This window comes from Parasteatoda tepidariorum, chromosome 9 (genome assembly GCF_982258835.1).
Source record: "Parasteatoda tepidariorum strain Cologne lab strain chromosome 9, Ptep-v5.0, whole genome shotgun sequence".
Lineage (NCBI taxonomy): Eukaryota > Metazoa > Arthropoda > Arachnida > Araneae > Theridiidae > Parasteatoda > Parasteatoda tepidariorum.
The window spans coordinates 105067209-105093648 of NC_141763.1; the positions used below are offsets into that span (position 1 = coordinate 105067209).

General features: G+C 28.1%; 1 protein-coding gene across 10 annotated transcripts in view; it reads right to left on the bottom strand.

The window, feature by feature from the left end:
• PGAP1 (GPI inositol-deacylase) overlaps nt 1-26440 on the bottom strand; it is a 79044-nt gene that overhangs the window by 40502 nt on the left and 12102 nt on the right. For all 10 annotated transcript variants that reach the window (XR_011638023.2, XM_071186834.2, XM_071186837.2 and 7 more), the window contains 9 exons: nt 25015-25094; nt 23087-23183; nt 21117-21307; nt 13491-13543; nt 11434-11500; nt 9625-9792; nt 3928-3999; nt 3159-3217; nt 355-505 (listed from right to left, as the gene is read on the bottom strand). Coding sequence is in view for 9 of the 10 variants with exons in the window: in XM_071186834.2 (XP_071042935.1) it covers nt 355-505; nt 3159-3217; nt 3928-3999; nt 9625-9792; nt 11434-11500; nt 13491-13543; nt 21117-21307; nt 23087-23183; nt 25015-25094 (938 nt within the window). In the remaining variant the exon portion in view is untranslated. The remainder of the gene's footprint in view (nt 1-354; nt 506-3158; nt 3218-3927; nt 4000-9624; nt 9793-11433; nt 11501-13490; nt 13544-21116; nt 21308-23086; nt 23184-25014; nt 25095-26440) is intronic.

Here is a 26440-nt window from a genome sequence, read left to right on the forward strand (position 1 = left end):
ATGGCAAATTGTTTATGAGACAGAAAAAAAAAAAAGGAGTACACTACTTAATTATACACTTTTGGCATTAGATAGTCTTTTAATTCATTCAATTTTACTTTTTTTTAACAATCAATTTGTTGAAGACTTAGAATAGCAACTAACTCTTAACACTTGATAAGTCCAGCAAGAGATCGTTATACAGAGGCAGGCTAAAATTGCATATAGTTCAAAAATTAATCTTATAAAAACATAGTTAATTACTAAATATTAAGGTTAATTGATATAAATTAAACACGTTAAAATCAATCCAACATAATTAATTACCTTGAATAAATTTAGACATTTAATTATTTCACTAATTAAATAACATACCTGGGAGTCCAAAGGAGTGATATAAACCAGAAGATACAAGTATTTCTTATCTTTCAGCTCTTCACTATCAACCACAATCATTCTTCTTTCCCCTTTTTTACTTTTGGATGGAATAATTTGACCTTTGTCTGACAAATTCTCCCCAACTGAACTATTACAAAATACATTAGTTTTTATACACTACAATTTATTCAAGAAAAAGAAACTATTTTATTGAATTGTTAGATAAATACTATATTATATTTAATGTTAATCAGCTGGTCTGGTTTTTAAAATTATGACAATTTTAAAAACTCATTACCTAGAAATTACACCAAATTGAGACAGTAAATTACTATGAAACCAGTGAATAAGGGTTTGAAAATTACATACTCAAGCAGCATCTCTAAATAACTGGCTGGACAAGAAAATATTCAAACAAAAATACAATAAAATAACCATTATCAAATTTTGAATATAATTATGAATTTTGTGAAGTTTTTTTCATTTTTATTTTGCCTTTCTGGTCATTTCGGAGGATTATGTTGCATTTTCTTTAAATGAATATATACTTTTCTTTAATAAGTGAAAAGATGTTAAGATGTGCAAAAATGTTGATATTTTTTGAACTTTGGTAAGACTTTATTGCTAGCATAAGATTGGTGCTACTTAATAGATTCTGCAAAAAATAGTTTTGCCGAATAAGTTATGAACAGTAAGAAAGGTTGTGAAGCTTATTATATAATTTTATGCTTCAAAGTTGTAAAAAAAGTACTAAGTTTAATTAATTAAGAAATTTTTTTTAAAACCTATGTACAGAAAGGAGGTAAAATCCCTCTTAAATTTTACTACAAAAACTTGATATTCAAGGTATTAATTTATATAACAAAAATAATACACAAATAGTTCTACGAACTACAGATTACTAGAATTTTTTTAACTGAGATTTATGTTTTAATTACCTACTAATGATAAATATATCACATTTTAATACTACTTTACACATCCTGTAATTATATATACAACTAAATAGTTCTTACAAGAATATACTACAGGAATAATTAAGTATTTTGCAAATGAAACATAAATAATTTGCAGTTAATAGATATAATATTTTTCAAAATGAAAAAAAAAAAAAAAAAAAAACATATTCAAGCTAGGGTGTATCAATTGTTTTTTTTTTTTTTTTTTTTGTATAGTATGTTGTTGAAATAAATTTATAATGAAACAACTCTAGCCACGATTTTATCTCTAGAAAAGGGATAATATGTGAAAGCAAAATGAAAATGAACATGGCAGGATAAGCAACATCACAATGATTTGGTCAAATCTGATTTGCAAATATTATGACTAATAATCACTTTGTTAGAAATTTAATGTTTATGCGTAGTTTGTTTGCGAGTAGTTTATTTACATGTATATTTAATAGAACTATAAAAGGACAATTGGGGAAATCACTACAATCTGGTATAAATTAATTACCTTACATAGCATTCAAAATTAATAAATTGCAAAAACATTTGAGAAGACTATACATAGCTATGATGAACCATTATGGGAGATTTTCTCATACTAAAAAAAATCATATTCCATTCTTTTACTTATTTTGCAAATTGTATTGGGAAGAAAGTAGGATTTATTTTAAATACTATGAAATTTGTGGCAATAACAGCTAAAAAAGGAATTGGTGACAGAACAACCTGGATTAACGACAAAATCCCACAAATCAGTTGTCAAAAAGTAATTACTCTGATGTGTAATTAAAAAATTAGAGTGCCGTAATAAATAAAATAGCATTAAAAAATCAAGAATTTAAAAATCATGTAGATGTGTAAAAATTCTTAGCAATAAAAGCCCAAAACTTCAATTTACAATGGAATCGGCTCAAATCAAGTGGGTCAAAAAATTAAATCGGCTAAAATAGTCAAATGTGTGTTTGGATTAGGAAAGTGAACTGACAAATTCAAGTATCATAATATCTCATAATAAATATTGGTATTTTAAAAATGCTTAAAAATTATTATCAATAATTGTCGAAAACATTACATAGATTTAAGATGAAAAGGGACCATATAATTTCAAAATGGCTACTCAAAAGCGAGATTCGAACATCAAAAAATAACCAATTTTGGAATGAGCAATTTTTTAAAAGTACACGACTGCAGAACCACTATAAATTTATTATGCTATTAATTTTACACATTTGTTTTTGCATCATTTTTACAATCGTTTTCTTATTTAGCTATAAAAAAAACTTGTTATGGCCATGAACGAGATCTCAGTCAAATAAGAAAAGGGATAATGATAAGGAAAGGAATAAGTAATTAATTCAGTAATGTAATTTTACAAAAATAGGAAATTTAAACTTTAGATTTGCAGAATTCTGTAAAACTTTTAATGGAATATAAGATTTCGACTTGCTTAAGTCTACAAATGAAGTCTTGAGATTCTTAGAATTCCACAAATGAAGAGAAAAGTCACAGGCTCTTTAGTTTTAAAATCTGGAAGAATGATATGAAAAACCCGTAATTCTGAGTTATACTCAGAATACAATTACCCTTGATATGTATTTTATTTTTATTTTTAACTTTTTTTTGTGTTTTTTATTTAATTTTTTGTCTTAATAAAAAAAAGAAATTTGCATTTATGTTAAACTTTTTAACTTCATTTTAATTACGGTTATTAGATTTGAATGTTTTAGTACCTTAAACTTTTTTTAAAAAAATGAAGAAATTTGCTGAGTGTAAGTTATATAATAAGAAAATGAGGAAAGTATAATTTTGAAAAACAATAATATACATAGAAAATACATAGTAATAGATTACCATGTTGTCATTTCTGATTTAGACAGTTCAGTACATCCATATATCCACTCTTTTTTAACCTGTAACATTTTCAAAACTATCAGCAATATAACAAATCTTTAAAGAGTAATACTAATACTAGTTTTAAAACTCAAAATTTTGGTAATAAAATATTGACAAAATCTCAAGTAAATAACTTATTTACAGCTTAGTTTTGAAAAAGCAATATCTTAAAAAACCTACCAATATTTGAAACTGAAAATTTGAAACATTTACATTAAATAGCAGGAAATTTGGAAATTGTTAGAAAATTTTAAATCAAATAAGGGTTTTACTGAATACATTCTTAGTCAATATTAGATGTTGTAACCATTTACATAAGTCATAATGCCTTTACTAAGTTGTTTATTTTTCTGAGAAATATTTACTTCATATATAAAATTTTAATGTCATAATTTCTTTTTTATACTTAAATACAATAATCTTCAATTAAATAGATGCAAACTGAATATATTTTACATCACTAATATTTAAAACAAAATTTACAGGGATAAGTTGTAAAAATTATAAAAACTGAAATAATTCAAGCAAAATTCTAGATTCTTAAAGATGTTTGTCAATAAAGATAGTATTATGAAACATTGTGATTTCTCAGCCCCAGAAATCAACTATACTAGCACTAAAAGATAAAGGAAGAAAAAGGGAAAAAAATCTGTGAAGTAAATTAGCAAAATATGAGAATATAATATGAAAATTTTATAATTTAATACAAGAATACAAAATTACTTACAAGGCCAGTGGCAATAATCAGTATACTGTCATCATGTGTGATTGGAATCAGAAGATATATTGCAGAAAGAACCTAAGGTGAAAAATAACATATAATTAGAAGAAATGTGCAATAAAACTATTTTTACCACAAATTACAGGGTTAAAATATTTTTCTTTATTTAAAAACAAAATTCACTGAACTATTTGCCACCTGAATATCTGAGTTAGATTGATTACCCATATTAACTATTCACTCTTTAATTCCTTCATCAATAATAATTATAAAACATTACAGTGTAAAGTCGCATATCCGGAATTGGTGAGACTTCCAGAAGTCCGTATAATAGATTTTTCCTTAAAATAGACTCCCAAGGTAAACAAAGCTTAAAATAAATACACATTATTTTAATAAATACACACTATTTTTAAGGGGAATAAGGTTTTAGTATTAGAATATCTAATAAATCAAATATAAAATATGTATTAGAAAAAAAATATTATTGCTGAAAATATGGAAAATGAAAAAAATTTGAGTTATGAAAATAATAATCCGCCATTTTTAACTGAAACGATTCAAGCAAGAAAGGGAAATTCCCGTCAAGGTGGGTAGGTGGAGGAGAAAAATTCATTTTCTCCTTATTTGTGAAAGAAAATAAGTGTAAAGAGGAGATCATTCAAGTTTAGGGCGGGGAAGTGACAAATTATTGTTTTCTCTCCAATCACTGGCTATCAATCAAGCATAAAGGCGGGGCACACTGATGGGATTCTCTTTATTTTTTCTTGTATGACTGAAAGAATCTGCTAAAGAACGAATGTTTCTCAAGGACGTGTATCTTTTTAGACCTATTCAAATTTTCCATTTTGACTCCTCCTCCACGTTAACGCTTGCCGCGTTTACCCTATTCTTTCAATAAAAAGGTTCCAGGAAAGGCCTCTTTCACTAGCCAGCTGCATAGGAAAGGAGGGGGGAGAGGACTCAGTTGCGGTCTTTTGAAAACATATCTCCCTCTCTTCCTGCATTCCAGAGTAGGAGCGTCACTCAATGGTCTTGCCTTCTTACCTTCCCCTTTGTCAGGGATGAGATTAGCCAAAAGGCAAAAAAGCTGAATTTCCACAATAGTAAATTTTACGCAAGCGCAACCTTTTAATAATAAATTTCAGACAGTTTAAGGTGATAAATAATGTGTTGACATACAATTGGTACTAATCTATTATTATATAAATGATTACATTGATACTTAACATTTAGTGAAAATAAAAATTACCAATTGAAAAAAAAAAAGCTGGAAATTATATTTTTCCTCAGTTCACATAAGAGACAATTATTACTTGAAAAACTACCTGGTTCAGCAAATTAAAACTACTGAGAATATACATTAATATTTCATTTCTTTTAATAAATACTGTTATATGATTTATAGCAAATATATCAGTAATATTACTTTTTAAATTATATTGGAAAAAAAAACTTTAACAATGGACTGAATCATTATGCTCATATTATAGTCTAATCTAACTAGAGCCCTTTGAAACATATCAATAACAGTGAAGTAGAAATATATAGTAACTCCTTAACATACAAAAATTGCTATTTTAGTTTGAAAAATTACATGACAATCAGCAACTGTTTAGATAATTGTCTTTTATTTGATAAGAATTTTGCATTTTATAGCATAAATAACAGCATTTATAAATAAAATTTCGATGATGAGTTAACTCTTTTTCCAAAAATTTTTTTTAAAATTAAATCACTTTTTAAGTGATTGCTTTTGTTTGCTATATCTTTTATGTTTGCTATATTTAGTCGTTAGTCCATCTTCAAACATCTTGTGACAAATTCTATTTTTTCTTCTTTGCAAGCACAGAATGTAAGTTTTGAATATATTCCCTTCCAGTTTCCTGATGTTGTAACACTTACATATACTAATAATCGTAGTTAGAAAAACAGTCATCTTTATAGTAACTAATTTAAAAAATTTTACTTCTTACAAGAATCCCGATAGTTGATCTTAAAATTGAGTGAATATGAATAACAATTATGGATTTTGAAATCACATGAATATGAAACTAGATATACGATTTTGAAAATGAGAAAATACAAACTGGGATATAGAATTTTTAAAACGCGTAAATACAAATCACGATTCATAATTTTTAGATTGCGTAAATACGAATCATGATGCGGAATTTTTAGATTGCATAAATAAGAATTATGAATTTTTAGAGTGCGTGAATGCGAATCCCAATGCCTTATTTTAAAATAACGTATAAATACGAAAATCAATGTTTGATATTATAAACCGCATGACCAAATCAAGACATTGAATTTTAAACTTGCGTGAATATGAATCGCTACATAGGTTTTTAAAAAGGCGTAAATACGAATCATAATATCGGATTTTAAAATCTCGTAAATAAGAATCGCAACATACAATACTCAAATCACGTGAATCAGAATCGCAACAAGCAAATATGATAAGCTATGTTTGATATTAAAATCGTGTGAATGAGATCGAGATATTAGCAGATTCCAGGCTTGGGACCTCTGAAAGGCTTGTCAGAAGCAGCGTCGTCTGAACTAAAAAAATCGGATCTATCAGGAGGGCGGGTAAAAAATTCCGAAAATCTTATTTGCTGTGAGTAAACAGAGAGAAAACAGCTAAAATAAGTAAAAATGAGAAAGGTTTGGTAGCTATGCAGTTTGAATTTTCTGTTTCTCTTGGAAAATTGGTAAATTTTCTGAAAAAGCGGAATACTTATAAAAAAAATGAAATTTTTAGAAAAATCTGAATTTTTGACAAAAAAGCTGAAATTCAAGTGATAAAAGTGAAAAAAGCGGAAATCCGCTAAAAAGCGGAAAAATCTCATCCCTGCCTTTGTGATTTACGGGTTTAACGCATAAGTCAGGGGTTCAGTGTAAGCTAGAAAAGAAAACGCGTAAAACGACCTTTTTTTTTTAAAGAAAGGGGAAGAGATGTTTATTTTGATTGTTAAAAAGTGTCCGAGAAATCGATCCTTCCGGAAAAGGGACGTTACACTGTATTTGGTAAATAAAAAGAAATAAAAATATTATGATAATGGAAAATATTAAATAACATTTGCTAATTAAACCACACTCAATATGTATTAAGCCATGCCTGAGAAACATTAAATGAGTTTTAATCAAGGATTCTTATAGCCAAAAATTAGGAAGAAAAATAAATAAATAAAATGCTTAATGTATTAACAGCCAGCATTAAATGATATTTTTGTTTTAATCTATCTATGTAATACGGTTAGATCAAGTTATAAATATGTTTTTACCCGACGAAATTGAAAATCTATAATTGGTTTATATCAGTGCTCCCCTACCCCCAGTCCGCGCACTGGTACTGGTCCGTGGATCGAATGATACCGGGCTGCCCATTGCATTGAATTTAAATTCCTAGGTTTATACCCCAAATTAAAAATATCTGTGTTCCATTAAAATTTTATTTATTTGAAAAAAAAAAGGGCCCCTGAAGGTATGACATAAATTTTTTAATGTTTGTAATGTATCGTCTCCGATTACCCCAAGATGGAACTGTCTCATTGCAAAGAAACAAGCTCAGGGTTCTCAATGATTTAACGTTCTAGTAAGTTAAAATGTTAAATCACTTCATATTTATTCTTTGGTGTAACTGTATTTTATTTTGAAGGCATGTTTAAATACAATTACATTAAAATTAATAAATCAAAATAATTTAAAATATAAATATAAATGTACTCCCAATAACTATAACCCAATTTCTCAACTCGTCTGATTTAATGTTTTATTATAACTCAACTTTCGCTTAATTTATAGCCAAGTCCATGTTAAGTTATACTACAGTGGAACCCCGATTTTACGTTGTCCGTTTCGTACGTTATCCCGCTTCTCACGTAATTTTCTGCTGATCTGTGAAAATTGCCTATACCGATAATGTTAAAAAATCCCGGATTTTGCGTTACCCCTTTTATGAAAATCCCGCTTGATGCGTTTTTCTACAAACAGATCAAATTTTTTTTTATTATTCTATTCGAAATGGTTTTACTCATTTTTCCGTGCTAGCATACCAAATGAGATTTTCAGTTGGTATTGTTGAGTTTGAAAGCTATAGCATTTTTTCTCATTTTCGAGACCTCAGTCATCGTGTTCTTTTCTCGAAAGAAGATGTCGAAACGAAAATGCTTTTCTCAGGCCGAAATCATCGAAAAAGGTAAAGAATTTCATGGCACTAAAGTTGATCTTGCTAAATCTTTGGGTATTGCTTATTCAACTTCGCAAATGATTTTAAAGCAAGAAGCTTCAGTAGAACTAAACGCTGAAAAACTCGGAAAATATGCGAAGAGAAAAACCCTTGAAACATCTCCGTATGATGAGTTAGAAAACATTTCAATGAACAGGTTCAAGGAAGCCAGAGCAGCAAAGATTCTTATAAATGGATCCATCCTGAGAGAAAAGGTGCTTGAAATTGCTGAAAGGCTTAAACTCCAAGGCTTCAGTGCATCAAATGGCTGGATCGATCGATCAAAAAAAAAGGAACAATTTATGCTTCAAATCTATCTGTTGCGAATCCGATAGTGTGGATATGACAATTGTGTAACAATGGAAAGAAGAAACTCTGCCAAATTTATTAAAGGGCTATAATCCAAGTGACATATTTAATGCGGACGAAACGGGATTGATTTTCAACCTATTGCCAACAAGACATTGACAATTAAAGGTGAAAATTGCCATGGAGGAAAGCTTTCAAAAATGCGCTTTACTGCTTTGCTCTGTGCAAATGCCGATGGAAGCCAAAAGTTAACGCCTCTTGTGATCGGTAGAGCAGAGAAACCACGGTGTTTCAAAACTATCAAAAGTTTTCCTACCGATTACACTTCAAACAAAAAAGCATGGATGACGCAAGCATTATTTAAAAATTTTCTTCGAAAACTGGTTAGAAAATCTCTAATGTTTCTTGATTCTGGAGACTTTCAGGGTGCTTCTAAGGCAAAAATTAATGTTCTTGAGGCTCGTAATTTGATATCTTCAGCTTGGGCCAGTGTCGACCGAAAGTGCATTATCAATGGATTCAATAAAGCCGGATTTTCAATATCGGAGGAGGAGAGCGCTGTTGTTTTGGAAGAAGAAGAAGGTAGCGTGTCTGAAGTTGAGGACCTTCCGGAAGTCGATGATGCATACATTGACTGTGACACAGATATCATTACTTCAGAAATCCCTTTCATAAGTGATTTAATGCCTTATTCCGACGATAGTGCTGATGACGATGAAATAACAGAAGACGTGCCAACAGCTGATCAAGCGATACAAAGCATAAAAACTCTAAAAAAATTTTTACTTGCAAATGTAAATCAAGAAGCAAATTTGCAAAAAATTGTTAGTATTGAACGAGCTGTATACGGAATTGTAGCTAGAAACGAAAAGCAAGGAAAGATTACTCATTTTTTCCATTAATTTAACTGGTAGGTGTCAATTTCTAAAAATATGCATAGATTTTTCTTAATCCCGATTTTACGTTATTCCGCTTCGAGTGTTTTTTATCGCTAATCAGACAGAAAACGCAAAATCGGGGTTTGACTGTATTTACATGCTTTCTATGTACTAAGGGTTACTTAAAGGTCGCACTACAAGAAAAATGTCTAAATATATTAGAGTTCTTATAAAAAAACTTTATGGACATATGATTCATAAATAGAAAATGAAAATACAAACCTTAGACCGAGAAAAACGCCAGGCATTGCTATCCTGTTCAATCCATTGACCTGATGGAGGAAATGTTCCAATAGGAACTGAAGGTAGTCTCGAATAATGTTTACCAGAGGGTCGGCGAACATAATGATATTTCAGCACTTTCTCAATAACATCTGGCTTGCTGGTAATCTAACAGCATACAGAATTTTTTAAAATTATATTTACATAAAAAATCAGCTCCATATATAAATCGAAACAATTATATTTTGAAAAATATCAATCTGATTGCAACACTTTTAATAAAATCAGACATTGAATGAGGATTAGAATGATAAATAATTAAAATTTGACTTGTTTTAATTTGTAAAAAATCAGTTGGGTGGAAAAGATAAATTTGATATTTAACAGTGAAAATTAAAGCTGCTTTCCTTTAAAGTATGGTACTTACATTGAAATTTTCACAATAAAATAACTTGAAAATAACATAATTGCTTACAATTAAAATAGGTCCTTTGATTGAGTTCAAAAATTACTTATTTTCATCACGTGAAAAATGATATAGAGCTTATGTAACAGATGTTGTGTAACATTCTGAATATTGGAAAAATTCAAATGCATTGATTGACTAATGTTACTTGTCAAAATTGAGGGCTATGTTTATTTCAGAGGTCTTTGTTCATCATTGAGGGTCATTTTTTAAGTAAGAACCATTTTGTAATGGAGTAAAAGAAACTTTATTTATGAAAGTAAATTGCATTATGTTTACTTTACATTTATTCACTTTTCAGCATAGTCACCGTCAACATTGAAACATATGTCAAATTGGGCAGCAGCTTTTAGATCTTTAAAGAATTCTGACCGTTATACCAGTAAGTAACAGTTCCTTTAATCATTTTCCAAGTGCTTTCCACCAAGAAATTTCTTAAGTTTTGGAAACAGATAAAAGTTTGATGGCGCTAAGTCAAGGCTGTATGGGGAATGATTCAGTACTACCCATTCATGACAGGAAGTCGAGATCGTTTTTTATTATGAACATTTGTTCTTCCTACATTAAAAAGTCTACACTATTTAGGCACATTTTCACAATTTTTACACTTTCCCCTTAAACTTCAACAAGCTGCCAGTGGATTTCAACAGGACAAACTTTTTTTTCTTCCATTTAAGAACTGAAAGCCATTTCACAATTAGCGGGATTATTGATCGACATGGTGACAAATGAAGCAGTATAACAATACAACCAACTCTAGCAAAAACATCAAATGTAATGGCAGCATAATGAGAGACTTGCCAATCTTTAGGTACCTCACTTGGCAGGATGCGCTGACACGATGCCCAATCGGTTTTTACTTTTAAAATGAACCTCATACCCCTTTCGATAGTTATGCAGTTATTTGCCAGGGGGCAGAGCAGATACAATGTACATTGTAAGTAATTAGTATGCAATGTACGTACAGAGTAAGTAATTATCATACATTTATCTTTATATTAAACTGTTGATATCAGTGTCATGCAAATTAAGGAGTTTGCTTCTCGCTCTTTTCTTTTCTAACCTGTTGAGTAGCTAAGCGTCATGAGTAAGTCAATGTACGTCATGTGTAGGTAATTATCTTACACTTATTTTTATATTAAATTGTTGGTATCAATGTCATGTAAATTAAGGTGTCCATTTCTTCTTTTCAGGCAACACGCCCGGCAGATGGAGATATTTAGTCATGACATTCTATGCAAAATAACCTATTTTGTACTCTAGTTCAAATATTATATACCAACAAATGATTAATACAAATATCAACACAAATATTAATAACAAAATATGAAAGATTTACCTACTTGATTAGTTTGTGGGTCAATTAAATCAAATAGACTACGGCAAATAGTTAGTATCAGCTGCTTACACCTGTTAGACAGAAATCAATAGAAACTATCAGAGAAGAACTCAATTAAAGCAGAAACTTCAAATAAAGAACTACCTTTTTCTTCATAGAAATATAATTTAAATAATGCAGGTATAAAAGGACTGGTATTAGACATTATTGAGCTGTTTTTATTTGATTTCCTGGTTGCTGATAACCTAGACACAGTATACTTTGTCTAGTGTACAAAGAATAATAGTCAGCATCCAAAAATGTTAATATCTCCTTAAGAGCACTTTTTGTTCATTTTTGTAAAGGGGGTGCACTTCTGAATCTGTTAGAAGTCTCCAAGATAGGAGAAAATCTTATGGGCATTAGCTGAGGATTATTAGTTGAACTCTAATTTCTAAAGGGCAAATGTGCCTGAATTCATATAAAAATTCAAAACTTTGAATCTTGCAAGTACCAAAATCTGACGAAACTAAATAAAACAAAATTAATCATCTCTTTTTTTAGAAAAAATAAAGACAAAAACACCTTTTTATTAAGTTAATCAAACTGCCCGAATAAAACTCTTTCGTTTAAAAGTTTGAATTAGACAACAAAATGGACAACCATTTCAATGTCAATTTATTTCGTAATTTGAAATCAAAATCCATTCATGTCAGGGAATTCATTTATTTCATAAATTTATTAATACAAATCTAATTTTGCCACTACATTTTTAGTATCACCTATTTGATTTTGATTGAAATATACATTTTTCTTAAAAATATAAATACATTTCACAAAGAAAGGAAATCAATGAGAAAACTTTTAATACACATGCAGGTTTCTAGAAAAGAACAGAAAGAAAGAAAAAAAAAAACTCTCCTTGACAGAGGAAAAGCAACCAACTTTGGGAATATTTTCGTGAAGTTGGTAGATAAAGCCTTATCTACCTTCCAGAAGTTTCAAGGCTCTAGATGCCTTAGGAAGCGAAATATTAGTTTGCGATGGATCATATATGAACCAAGCACCTTTTGTTTATGCAGAACCTTAGTTTCTTCTAAAGTGCAGAAAGTGTTTAAATATGTTGTACAGTGTAATACCACTATTTTTTATTTCATCATTTAAATCAAACTTTGATTGCGAAAAAAGTTTTAGATTCGCAATATATATTTTTAGATCTTTTTAGGGCATCCCATACATTAAACTGAATTATTAAAAAAGTAACCAATAGAAGATTAAACATGCCGTATAATAGAAATTAACATATTGTTAATTAAAAAACTGATATTAAAATTAAAAAACAGAAAGAGTGCATTTACAAAAAGCAAACTATTTATACATTAAAAAAATAGTTATCTGTTAGTTAGGTGCAAACAGATAAATTCATTCTCTCTTTGTTTTTCAACAGAAAACAAAATAAATAATTCTTTCCCTTAAAATAAATAAATAAAGCTAAAAAAAATGTTTAATTTATTTCTTAGTACCTGGTTAACAAAAAAAGTACAAAACTTTATTTTAGTGCAATTAATTATTCAAAAATGGCAATTTACATTTTAATTCTTAAGAAGTAAATTCCTTCATTTATTACTTTAAATTTTGTGACATTTTAAAATCATGAAATTTTCTGAAGCAGTAAGAACATAAGACACTTAATAATAAAGAAATGTTTAATTAAAAAAATAATTATATCCAATGTAATATTGAGAGTTTAACTTTTGAAATGACTTAACATGACAGTTAGAAAGACATTGTAACAAAGAAAAAAATATTAACCAAAAAATTGGTTTACTTCAAAATTATAACTGAATTTGTGCTTAATTTTTCTAAGTTTCTTAAAAAAAAAAAAAAAAAAAAAAAAAAAAAAAAAAAAAAAACGATTTATTAATTTTTGGGTAATTGAAAAAATAATCTTAAAACCCAACATTTTTAACCGAAGTTTTTAAAATTACTTCAAGTTAACAATTACATCATTTGAAAACAAAATTTATAATTAAAATTATTACATGAAAAATTACAATAAATGAATGAATAAATTGTGTGTACCAAGTAATAGCTAAATGATCTGCAGAAACCCAAACACCTGGTATAGAATTGGTCTGAAAATTAAAAGTTCATATTACAAATAGAATTGAGAAATAAGCACTATCAAAGAAAATTGCATGCAGCAAGAACTTATGTATAGGTTGAATCTAAAATTAGTTAAAAAGCTTCAAAATAAAACTCTAAAACTTTCAAGTATAAAATACAATTTTTCTCCTCAAATTATTCAGTAAGGTTAAACAAATATTAAATAAAAACATAACTGGTTGAAAATTGTAAGCTGAAAGAGTAAGCTCAGTGAAACTAAAAAGTAAAGTTTCTAAAAGAGCATTCAAGAACGTCTGCACATCAACCAAAGGTTTAAAGGTACCCAAACCTTAGATCAATATCAGCGGAAAAGCTTTATGGCTGAAAAGTTTGAGCCTGACAGGAATATCCTCTATTTAATCTAGTAAAAAATGAGGATCGCTAAAGCTGTTATCAGTAAATTTTGATTCTTTCTAGTCCTATTTCCTAACATTTGTGTAGCAAACATTGAGTATTTTTGCATTTATCTTACATTTGTCATTGATACATTTATCTTAAAACGTTTAACATGTATAAATATACAGGAGGAAAGTGCTTCTTATCCAGAGTGCACCTCTATGTAAATTCCATTTATCATATCAAGTTTCACTTTGCAAAAATTTTACCGGGACACACATTTCACATTTTTCCCTTGCTGTGCTCTCTTATTTTTTCTTTATTTCTGTGCTCTTTTATTTGCATAAAGATGATAAAAATGAGAGTATGAAGAAACTACTTTCATTCATTCTGAGAAATTAACTGTTACTGCTTTACAACAGCCAAAAAGGATATTTTGCAAATCAAAAAAGTGAACTCTACTTGGAGATGAGCATTTGGAGGACTTTTAATATCACCAAATAGAGGTGTCAATAATGTGACATGACCTTTGAACAATTAGAAAAATTGGAGAAAAATGCATATAGAACTAAGATAAATATATTTAATAAAATATATATAATTTTTTTTTAACATTGATCTAATATTGCCTTATTAATAAAAAAATTAGGGATAATGGTTTTGGTAAAAGACTCAATCAGCAATTAATAAAATGTTTACTTCGTATAGTTATTTATTTTTTTTAGTTAGTTCCATTTATCATATCAAGTTTCACTTTGCAAAAATTTTACCGGGACACACATTTCACATTTTTCCCTTGCTGTGCTCTCTTACCCCTAAGACAGGGATGGCGAACAAATGGCACACGTGCCATTTATGGCACGCGACACAATATTTTGGGTACTCCACCGATCACAATTATTGTTACACTATGAATTGTTATTACACAAATGTTATTACGCTATGAAGCATATGTAACAATTAAATTAAAATTCACAAAAAACAAACGAAATATTAAACAATTATTAATAAAAAAATTAAAAATTAATGCTAAAAACAATTAATAACCGTAAAAACAAGCTGACAGCAAATAACTAGCAAAAAAAATCAACAGTCCTGCTTAAACTAACATCTTAGAACCTAATATAAGTTATTGGTCATCTAATCTGCAACAAGTCACATGTTACTTTAAGTTGAATTACTTGTATAACTGAGACATTGCAAAATGTATTTTTTTTTCAATGTAAATAAAGAGTTCTGAGTTGATAGTATTTAGTATTATTATTTTCCCAATTATCACGAAGTCAAAATTATTTGACGGCACGTCTATGACCTCATTAAGCAATTTTTTAGAGAAAATGGCACGTTGGTGTATAAAAGTTCGCCACCCCTGCCCTAAGATATCTCACTCAGATATGTAGTAAAATGGTTCTATTTTGAACTTTCACCTTTCAAAAATGAATAGAGTGAAAATACTCCCAAAAAGGTATTTTCTGGATAACACTGGACATAACCTAGGCAGATAGTTTGAATCCAAATGTATTATATAAGAGAATCTCTGTTCTCAAAATATTACATTGGGAAAAAAAGTGAAACTTAAGAAACTTTACTACCATTGTTTGAATTTTCCAGGGACATGGGTTTGCTTAGTTTGAAGTGATTTCCAGTGATAAAGACTTATATAATTTGAGAAAAGTATGATAAATAATTAACTCATATTAGAGCTTTATTTTAATATTATACAATGCATTTCTTTGTATAAAAGACATAATCCAGTTATAAGATAGAAAAAAAAAGTTAAGGAGGAGAAATACATGAAGTAAAAAAATAAAACAGAAGAATATGTTTCAAAAGCAAGTAATAAGATTATTTTGTGACCAGTAAAAAAGTTATAAACAAAAAATATTTCATGTTTTAATGCTTCATCACACAGATAAATGCATTAATTTGAGTAAATGATAATAATGATTTGTAGCAAGTTATTTAAGAGTTTTGATAACAGTAGGATTGATATATTATATGAATATTAGATTAACAGATCAGAATATATCATGAGAAAAAAATGTCCAGATTGTCTTAAACAATGTAATGTCAATAACATAATTAAGTGTTAAATAAATAAGGTTAAAGCACTTCATAAACACAAACTATTAATAAAACTATGAAAGACTTACAAAAACTGACAACAGAAACCTCAGTTCAATGGACAAAACTCATAACTTTACAAAAATTAGTTTGTGAAAAATTATCATCAGCTTGGGTCAGTGTCGACCGAAAGTGCATTATCAATGGATTCAATAAAGCAGGATTTTCAATATCGGAGGAGGAGAGCGCTGTTGTTTTGGAAGAAGAAGAAGGTAGCCTGTCTGAAGTTGAGGACCTTCTGGAAGTCGATGATGCATACATCGACTGTGACACAGATATCATTACTTCAGAAACCCCTTTCATAAGTGATTTAATGTCCGATTCCGACGATAGTGCTGATGATGATGAAGATGAAATAACAGAAGATATGCCAACAGCTGATCAAGCGATACAAAGCATAAAAACTCTAAAAAATTTTTTAGTATTGAACGAGCTGTATACGAAATTGTAGCTAGAAACGAAAAGCAAGTAAAGATTACTCATTTTTTCCATTAATTTAACAGGTAGGTGTCAATTTTTAAAAATATGCAGAGATTTTTCTTAACCTTGATTTTACGTTATTCTGCTTCGAGCGTTTTTTATCGCTAGTCCGACAGAAAACGTAAAATCGGGGTTTCACTGTGTATATATATATATATATATATATGTTCAAAATGAAGAATAAAACAAAGAAAAATAATAGACAAATGAAAAAAAAGGGGGGAAATAATAAGTAAAAAAAAAAAAAAGGGTTCTAATGAGTTCTGTTTACTTGCAGCTTAAGCGCATTAAATGAAACTTATTGTTTTTCTTAACTTTCTTCGTGTTTTCTTGTATTTATTTATTTATAAATATATATATATATGTATATATATATATATATATATATATATATATATATATGTATATATATATATATATATATATATATATAATATATATAAGTATAAATATATATATATGTATATATATATATATATAAGTTCAAAATGAAGAATAAAACAAAGAAAAATTATAGACATATGAAAGTAACATGACATATGAAGTAAAAAAACAACAAACAACATTTTATTAAAAAAAAAAAAAAAAAAAAAAAAAAAGTGAAATGTTAATTAAAAAACCGGAAAAAAAGCCGGAATAAAAAAGATATAATCTTTTCTTCAGCCCACACAATTATATCCGCTAAACAGAGTGCTTTCTGATATTGTATCAATAAAGCCAAAGCAAAATATATTAATACAATAGTGTGAGGAGCACTCAAAAAAATTTTTTTATAAAATAATTACATAAAAATAGATCATAAAAAGTAAATAAAACATGTAAAAACAGATAATAAAATAAAATAAAAAGAAAAAATAAAATAAAAAGAAAAAACATTAAAAAGGGGGGACTATAAAGCGAGTAGCAAAATCATAACATGATTATGATTTTGCTACTCGCTTTATAGTCCCCCCTTTTTAATGTTTTTTCTTTTTATTTTATTTTTTCTTTTTATTTTATTTTATTATCTGTTTTTACATGTTTTATTTACTTTTTATGATCTATTTTTATGTAATTATTTTATAAAAAAATTTTTTTGAGTGCTCCTCACACTATTGTATTAATATATTTTGCTTTGGCTTTATTGATACAATATCAGAAAGCACTCTGTTTAGCGGATATAATTGTGTGGGCTGAAGAAAAGATTATATCTTTTTTATTCCGGCTTTTTTTCCGGTTTTTTAATTAACATTTCACTTTTTTTTTTTTTTTTTTTTTTTTTTTTTTTTTTTTTTAAATAAAATGTTGTTTGTTGTTTTTTTACTTATTATTTCCCACCCCTTTTTTTCATATGTCTATAATTTTTCTTTGTTTTATTCTTCATTTTGAACTTATCTAATGAGTGCTGTTTACTTGCAGCTTAAGCGCAATAAATGTTACTTATTGTTTTTCTTAACTTTCTTAGTGTTTTCTTGTATTTATTTATTTATTATATATATATATATATATATATATATATATATATATATATATATATATATATATATATATATAATATATATAAGTATAAATATATATATAAGCTCAAAAAGTAGAGAAAACAAGGGAAAAATTACAGTACAATGAAAGAAGGGGAAATAAATAAAAATAAGAGTTACAAAAAACCAGAAGGAAAAAAAAAACGCAACCCGAAAAAAAGGATAAAAATTTTTAAAAATCCGGAAAATAAAAGATATAATCTTTTTAGCAGCTCACACGATTATATCCACAAAAAAGAGTGCTTTCTAATATTGTATTAACATAGTCAAAGCAAAATATACCCACACAATAGCGTGAGGAGCACTCAAATTTCTGTAATTTTTCCCTTGTTTTCTCTACTTTTTGAACTTATTTTACGAGTTCTATTTACTTGCAGCTTATGCGCAATAAATAAAACCTATTGTTTTTCTTAATTTTCTTCGTGTTTTTCGTATTTATTTATTATGCTATATATATATATACAGCAGAGCGCCGATTATCCGAACCCTTATTATCCGAATGTCCAATTATCCGAACCATGTCCGAATTCGCTTCTATTTTTTCTATGTAAAGTTTAGAATAATTTTCAACTTATCGACAATTTTTCTAAATTTAGAAGAATTAATAATATCCACTACATCTTAAGACCATATTTAATTTACAACCTTTTTTAGCAGTTTTCTTATAGTAGCCAATACATTGTTATTCAGTTAAACCTACATACCCCTTTCGCCCTCTTCCACTGAAAACTATCTGAATCAAGAATGCGAGTTTCAATTTGACAGTCTACAATGGTTGAAAAGAGGAAGGAGTTTATGAATAGATATGTGCTGAAGTTCTACTATTGGGGGATGGGTACTTGTCACTTATTGTTAATGATTAGTGATTACAGTGCTTGGAATCTTAAATCTTGGAATAAAATTCTTAACAAATAAATAAACGAAACAGAAGCTTCTGAACCAGTAGATCTAGCCGATGAAAAGATGCCAGGTTATACAGCAGAAGAAATAGAAGACTGGTGTGGAGACACTGAAAACGACCCAGAAATTCAAATTTTAAATGATGATGAAATTGATGCTGAAAATTTGAATGAAAATCGGAACTCCACAGACAAAGAGAAAGAAGTAGGTGATCAATTTCAAGATAGTGGACCTTCTCACATAGAAGCATGCAATTCATTAAATATTGCAATTAATTGGCTAAAACGTCAAAATGATGTTGATCCAGTTCAGTTGATTTATTTAAAAAGAATAAGGAATATGGCTGCTCAAAAAAGAGCATCTTCTTTGAAACAAAAGTCTTTGCTGGATTTCTTTTGCAATGGAAAATTAAAAAAAAATCAGTAATTGATAAAAAAAATTTTTATAAAAAGCTGAAGTATGATAAAAATAATTTAAAATGAAAAAAAAAAGTTTAAAAAAATAAAATAAAAAGCATTTAAAAATTGAAAAAAGAAACTTTTAAACACACCAGAGCTATATTAGATAGTACTCTGCCAGTCCTAAGCCTAGAAAAAGTGTGAAGGGAAGTTAGTGCATAAATAATAATAATTTAAACTAGATTTTAAACAACTTTCCAATTATCCGAACTTTTCATTATCCGAAACACGTTCGGTCCCGAGCAGTTCGGATAATCGGCGCTCTACTGTATATATATACATATATAAATAAAGGTATATGACAGAAAAGTTTTGGAAAAGTGATACTTTTTCAACATCCTAGGAAAATGAAAAAAATGTATATATAAAAAGGGAATCCAAAGAAGAATGTCGTGCCCAAACGCCCTGTAAGTAAAGTGCTTTACTAAGAAGTTTCATTTTGCAAAGCAAAATACAATACTCGTCAAAAGTGGTCAATCAACATGGGAATTACAGAATTTTTTTCTTTTTTTTTTTCTAATTTAATAGTATCTTCAGTGAGAAGTGTTGCCTTGAAATTTTTGAGTTAAAAAGTACCACTTGCCTATTAAAAACTGACTTTTAATTCTAAAAATGCAAGTTAAATACCGTTAAGAGAGCTGTTATGACTGCCCAGGAAGTTGAACTGGAATGGAAATTGAATTTTTTACTCATTTGATCAGTGATTCGATCCAAGCAATTCAAAACTCACCTAGAGATCCTCAACTATCCCGAACCGTGTAGGATCACTTAACTTACATAAATAGCAAAATTCAGGTAAGTTTTTCACAAATTGGGATTTTAATAACAAATTTTGAAAAGCTTGCCAAAGATGTTTGAAAGGCGTATTTCACATTGCTTCAAAATGACCTTGTAAGGATGGATGATTTCTAACATGTTGTTCATAGATGATTTCGAACATTCCATTCAATATAGTATCATTCCACATCTTAAATTTGAAGCAAAGAATTACACAAAAATGATTCTATTGTAAAGCATGCCAGTGTTTTTAATTGTATCACCAGTTCTAAGGCCCAAATGATAGAATAAATCTAATGAAGAACTCACAGGCAAACTTTTATTTGCTGACAGTATTGTGAGAACTAGAATTGAATTGCAGTAAATAGAAAAGGTTTCAGCTCTGTTAACTACTTTTTAAAGTAGCTTTAAAAAAAAAAAAACTTATTTCTTGCTTTTCCAAATCAGTGCAATTTTTTTAAAAAAATAATTATAATTTAAATAATGTTTATGACGTAATACCTTGACTGAAAACACAATTTTCCTTCAAATTTTTTAATTAAAATCATAGAAAATAGATTTTTCTTAGCTTTTTTAGAATTAGTGAGCAGGACTGAAACTCCCTCAAAAATTTGAGGCAATACTCGTCACAGAGAATAACCTTTAATTTGAAAAACTTTTATGTCTGTAATGTCTATGTGGATTGGCCACTTTTGACGAGGGAGGGAGCACCCTGGTGCCTTCATAAATTTTCATCATACTTTACTTTGAAGCATGCTTTTAAAAAAAGACACAGATGCAAAGAATTTATATTATCAGTAATTCTTAATTAACTTCAAATAAAAATAAAGTTTATTTTGATTTGGAATAATGATATTTTTTTAGTTGTTTTTCAAAATATTGCTCATTACAGCTGTCGTAAATAATTTATGATTTTACAGTTTATAAAAACAAACACTAGATGTACTCACCATAGCAGTAACATCCAATATACTTTTGTGCTTAAATTCATTAAATGTTAGGTCACTTCTTACAAGGATATCTCTGTCCCCACCTCCAATGGACACTAAAGGGACATTCATGAGTGAACTCCTTAATCTATATTTCCATGCTTCATGAATCATTTTATAAAATTCTGCTGTTTTTTCATCAAGCACAATCACTATAAACAGAAACAACATATATTTAGATAATAGACAACATATATTAGAATCAAGCTTAAATTATAGTGACAAAAACTAATTACAAACTATTTTGTGAAATTCAGTTATTTTTTGATCAAGTACAATCACTATCAACAAAAACTAACTTTTAAGCAGTGTATCATGAATAATTTAATTTCTAGTAATGAATAATTCTAAGTTTCATGAATAACTTAAAAAAACTATTTAATAAAATTTGAACTATTCTAATCAGTGACTATCTTTACCAAGAAAAACAATGCACATTTAAACAGTGATAAGAAGGGGCTTAAATTATAGAGTCAAAAATCAAATACGAATTATTTTGTAAAATTCTGGTATCCAATACAATCACCATAAACAAAAATTACTAAGCTTAAGTATGATAAAAACCACACTTGTGAATTTTTTTGTAAAATTACCTTCTCTTCTAATTGAGTGTAATTGCTATGCATAAAAACAATGTATATAATTAGGTAGTGATAAAACTAGAGTGAATCTAAAAACAATCAGGCTAGAAAGACAGATAATGTAAATCTGAATTGATTAACTCGTTAGTGGGAGTGATACCATGTAATTTTTACAACAGAGAATTAGCATATTAATGAAAGATAAGAACTGTAATTATATTAAAGTTAAAACAAAAATGACTAAAAATATAAATAAGTAAAAAATGGAACAGAAAAAAAATCTGTAAATACAACTATCATAGAGCGCATGGTCTTGAGAATTTTAAACAGCATCTAGGGATCCTCATAAGGCAGAAAAGGAATTCTCTCACATGTTTACCTAAGAAAAAAGGGTAGTTTCCTTATGTCACTAATTTTCAAACAATTTTTGTATTATTGGAAAAGTTATTTTAGTTTTAAATTTATGGCTGAATACATTTTTTGAAAATCTATTATAAGAACTTTCAAAATGTTTTAACTTAGAACCTTTTGTATCTAGGTTTTATATGGCTCTTCTAGGTGATGTTGCAACAAGATACTGGATGGATAGCTGATTCCTATTTATTAGGATGGATATCATGTAGTACATCTAATAATGTGCTTTAAAAGTCTTTCTTTTCTATAGTTTGAAATCTCTCAAAAGACATTTATATTATGTACACGGATGCAGATGAGTACAAATTGATCTAGTAAACTTTCGTATTACAAATCACATTATAATTATTTTGATGTTGAATCAGAAATATTTGATTTTTCTTTTAATTGAAATTTGGACAACAAGATTCAAAATGACAAATTATCTAATTCCATCTTGAAAAATTCATCATTCTAATATTTTTAATTGCTTAACTACATAATCTGAAGGCTAAAACAAAACAATTGGCATAAATTGCTTTAACTGGCCTAAACCACAGAAAGTTGAGAAGTTTTAAAATAATTTTAATGGGAGGCAAATATATAATAAATGAAATTTTTTTTAAATAAATAAGAGAATTGGTCTGCTAATACAAATTGGCAAAGTAGAATTTGATTGAAATTCAAAATTTTAGTCACACTCAAGTATGATAAATTCAGAATTTTAGTCACACTCAAGTATGATATATTTGGTTTATTACTTATTAAATTAATTAGAAATCTTATGCATTTTAAACTCAAACCCAATGTGGTCAAGATAATAAAAAATATGATAAATATTATTTGATCATTGAAATTTGGGAGCATAATAAGTTACAATGAATTATATTTTCCCCTGTTCATTAAATAAATAATTAATAAAACAAGTAAAAAGCACAGAGTAATGTAATAACATACCAGGTGCTTTAAGAGGTGCTGCTAAAGTGATGATTAATGAAATAATAGATGAATCAAATGAAGGAAGAGAAAATATAGCTTCGGAAAGAACACCACCCTGAAAAATAATAATTTTGCAGGTTCCAAGGAGAATCCTCTACATTTACATTTAACAAGATGTATTTAACATACAGGTGAAGCAAAGATGTAAGTACATAATAATAATTTAAGATACAGGTGAAGCAAAGATGTATTACATAAAAAACAGTCATTATATTGTAAATATAGTAATCGTTTTGTCTTTCAAAAATCTCTTAATATTATCTCGATTAGAGAGTTTAACAATAGCTATTTTTAAAAGTAAAATTCGGTTAAGCAATGTCAACACCTACTTAAAATAATAAAATCTACAATAAAAATAAAGGTATATTAATATAATTGAGAATTCCATTGGACAACTTTAAACAAACCAACCCTGAAATTTAAAATTTGATAAAAAGTTTCGTTAATATATATTTAGTTTTGGAAGAAACTAATTGAATTAAGTGAGCTACTTTGTCTCACTCATAAAAACTCATATTTCAAAATTTTCAATGTAATAAAGCAAAAAAAAGGAAAAAAAAAGAGAGAAAAATAAAAAATAAAATTTGTCCTAGAAGTATTTTTTGTTCAATACTTCACAAGAAATGCAATCAGTGCCGCAAAACATATCATACACAAAAGAACAAAAACAATCAATGTATACATGTGATCTGATATATGTTTGCAACGTAAAATTCTAATTTGAAAACTATAATATAAGTTAAAAATAATATAATTTTTAAGAATAGTTATTGCAAGTAATAAAGTTTTTGAAAAAGTATTTTTCCCCCCAAGTATAGGTTCACATAAATAAAATAAAAGAAACTATCTTTATAACTTAGAAACCATTATATTTCTAAGTGAACAAAAAAAAAGAAAAAAGAAAAGAAAAAACTTGTGTTATCTTTTATCAACTTAATAAATTTGCCATAAAATGGCTAAAATAAATGAAATGGGATATAAAATATTTCTTACTGGCATATCATGAATAATACTATGTCTATAGAATAAAAAGAATTAATTATTAAATAAATAATCCTAAGAAACTGAAGCAGTGAGATATTATCCGATTGAAAACTTCTTGAAAATTGATTGCTTTAGAAATATACGTAAATGAAATGACATATTTCAAGCACATCAAACATAGGCTTCCATTTTCAAGACTTTACAGACATGAATATAATGAAACAAATGTGGTATGAGAAAAACGTAAAGTTGACATAAAGTCAACGAAAAATAAAATAAATAAAGGTAAGAAACAAAAACTAGAAAATCCACAGAAGCTAAGAGAGAAAAAAGGTGAGAAACAGAACAGCGACCAAAAGGGAAAATGCCTTTCTAAGCGTTATGAAGAAGTGTGGAGGAACTAATGTCTTTAAGAAGGGATGAAATGAATGAAACAAAATTCCAGGGTATCAAGATGAGCTGATATGACTGGTGTGGAAATAATTTTAGTATTATTAAAATTGAACCTAAGATTCCAACAATGTGAAGAGATTGAAGATATCTCGAGATAACCGAGACACCAATTGTGTTTCATTAGGTTCAAATTTAAAGAGCGTTTAGTTTTCCTGGTGTAGCCAAGGTTGCACTGACAAGAAATATGATAAATGCTCCAGCAACAATCAGCATTTATCACATTCGGGCCGGCATTTAAATTCACAACAGTTTTTTTTTTAACTCTTAAAATGTTAATGGAAAATTTGTGCAATAATTTCGTTGGTAAGCAGTGTTTCTCTTTTAAATAGAAGAAACTGGTTTGTGGTATCTATTAGCTCAATGAAAATTGAAGGATAAAATTCAAAACATGTATCATCAATAAACATAGCAATGAATTTCATTCAAAAAACAAAAATCAAAGATCATACCATTGAGTGACCAATCAGAATTATTTTTTTATTTGTTGGGTACATGTTGAGAATGTGGTTAATGCACTCATTCACAAAATCTAAAAATTGAAACATTTTATTTAAATGAAATTAGCATATAATTGTAAAAGCATAACACTAAATTAAAGACACTTATTCCCTTTAAAATTACGATAATTTTAAAAATGAAAATTTCTAATATGTGTTTATTATTTATAACTGGAGAGTACTATTGATACAAAACTACATCATCATAATATATTAATGATAATAATAATATACTAATGATAATAATAATAATAAATAAAAATATTGATGACAATTAGTAGAGATGTATTGATGATATTGTATTAGTATTGATGATAATTAGACAATTAGTAGAGTAAAGAAAAATATAAGGGAAAAAATTCTACAACATGCTTTAAACTTAAAATGTAGTAACTAGGACTGGGCGGTACATCGGAAAACATCGCTGTTGTGCAATCATCGCTGTTCCGATGTTCAAGCTGGGGTCTCTTTCAAAGCATTGGAAATTCTGATGTACCCTCGATGAGTACGATGATTACTGATGCATTGTAGAGCGATTCTCCTGATTCAACATTGATGTTCACAAGCACACACAAAGAGCATTTCCCTTCAATCTCGAGCAGGCAGCGATTGCCATGACGATCTTTCCTCGTGTATTTCTTCCTTCGCGAATCATCAAGCAATGACGTGTAGACCCGATGAAACTAGGAGTAAAAGTAACTCATCACCAAAGAACGGAAAAGTGCTTTCTTCAAATTGTGCAAATCCACTAAAAGTAAGGGATTCTCTGTGGATGATTGATGTTTTGCTACTTGATAATAGTTCAAGATTATTTTTGTCTTGTTGAAGAAAAGATCATTTATGATGGATATCTGTTCCATTAAGTTCCTTTCTTTATATATTTTACCTACTTAATTAAACTTTTCTTAGTTAAATCCGAAGAATCGCATTCCTTCAATATGGATAACATTTTTCCATACGTAATTTTGTATTAAGCTGAAATTTTTCATAAAGAACACGCTTTCAATCATTGAAAAATGATAATTATTATAGTTAGAAAATATAAAAAATCTAATATTTTTACAAAAAATTTTGGCAAACAAGTTTTTATATTGACAACTTATAAAATGGGAATTTTCTTTTCAAGACAGTCGTTTCGTTTTTTATTAGTTTTTCTTTCTTATGCATTTTTTTCCGGTTTGATTGCTATTCAATCCTTCTCAAATCATTCTTTATTTATAAAGATTTTTAAATAAGTATGCAGTTAAATTTTATTTTCACAAAACATAGTTTAGCAACATAATAATATATTAGGTTAGCAATAGCTATAAAAAATTTTTTTTAAATAAATTGATTTTTACAATACTGAAGCCATAATAATTAATTTCCATCTTATCTT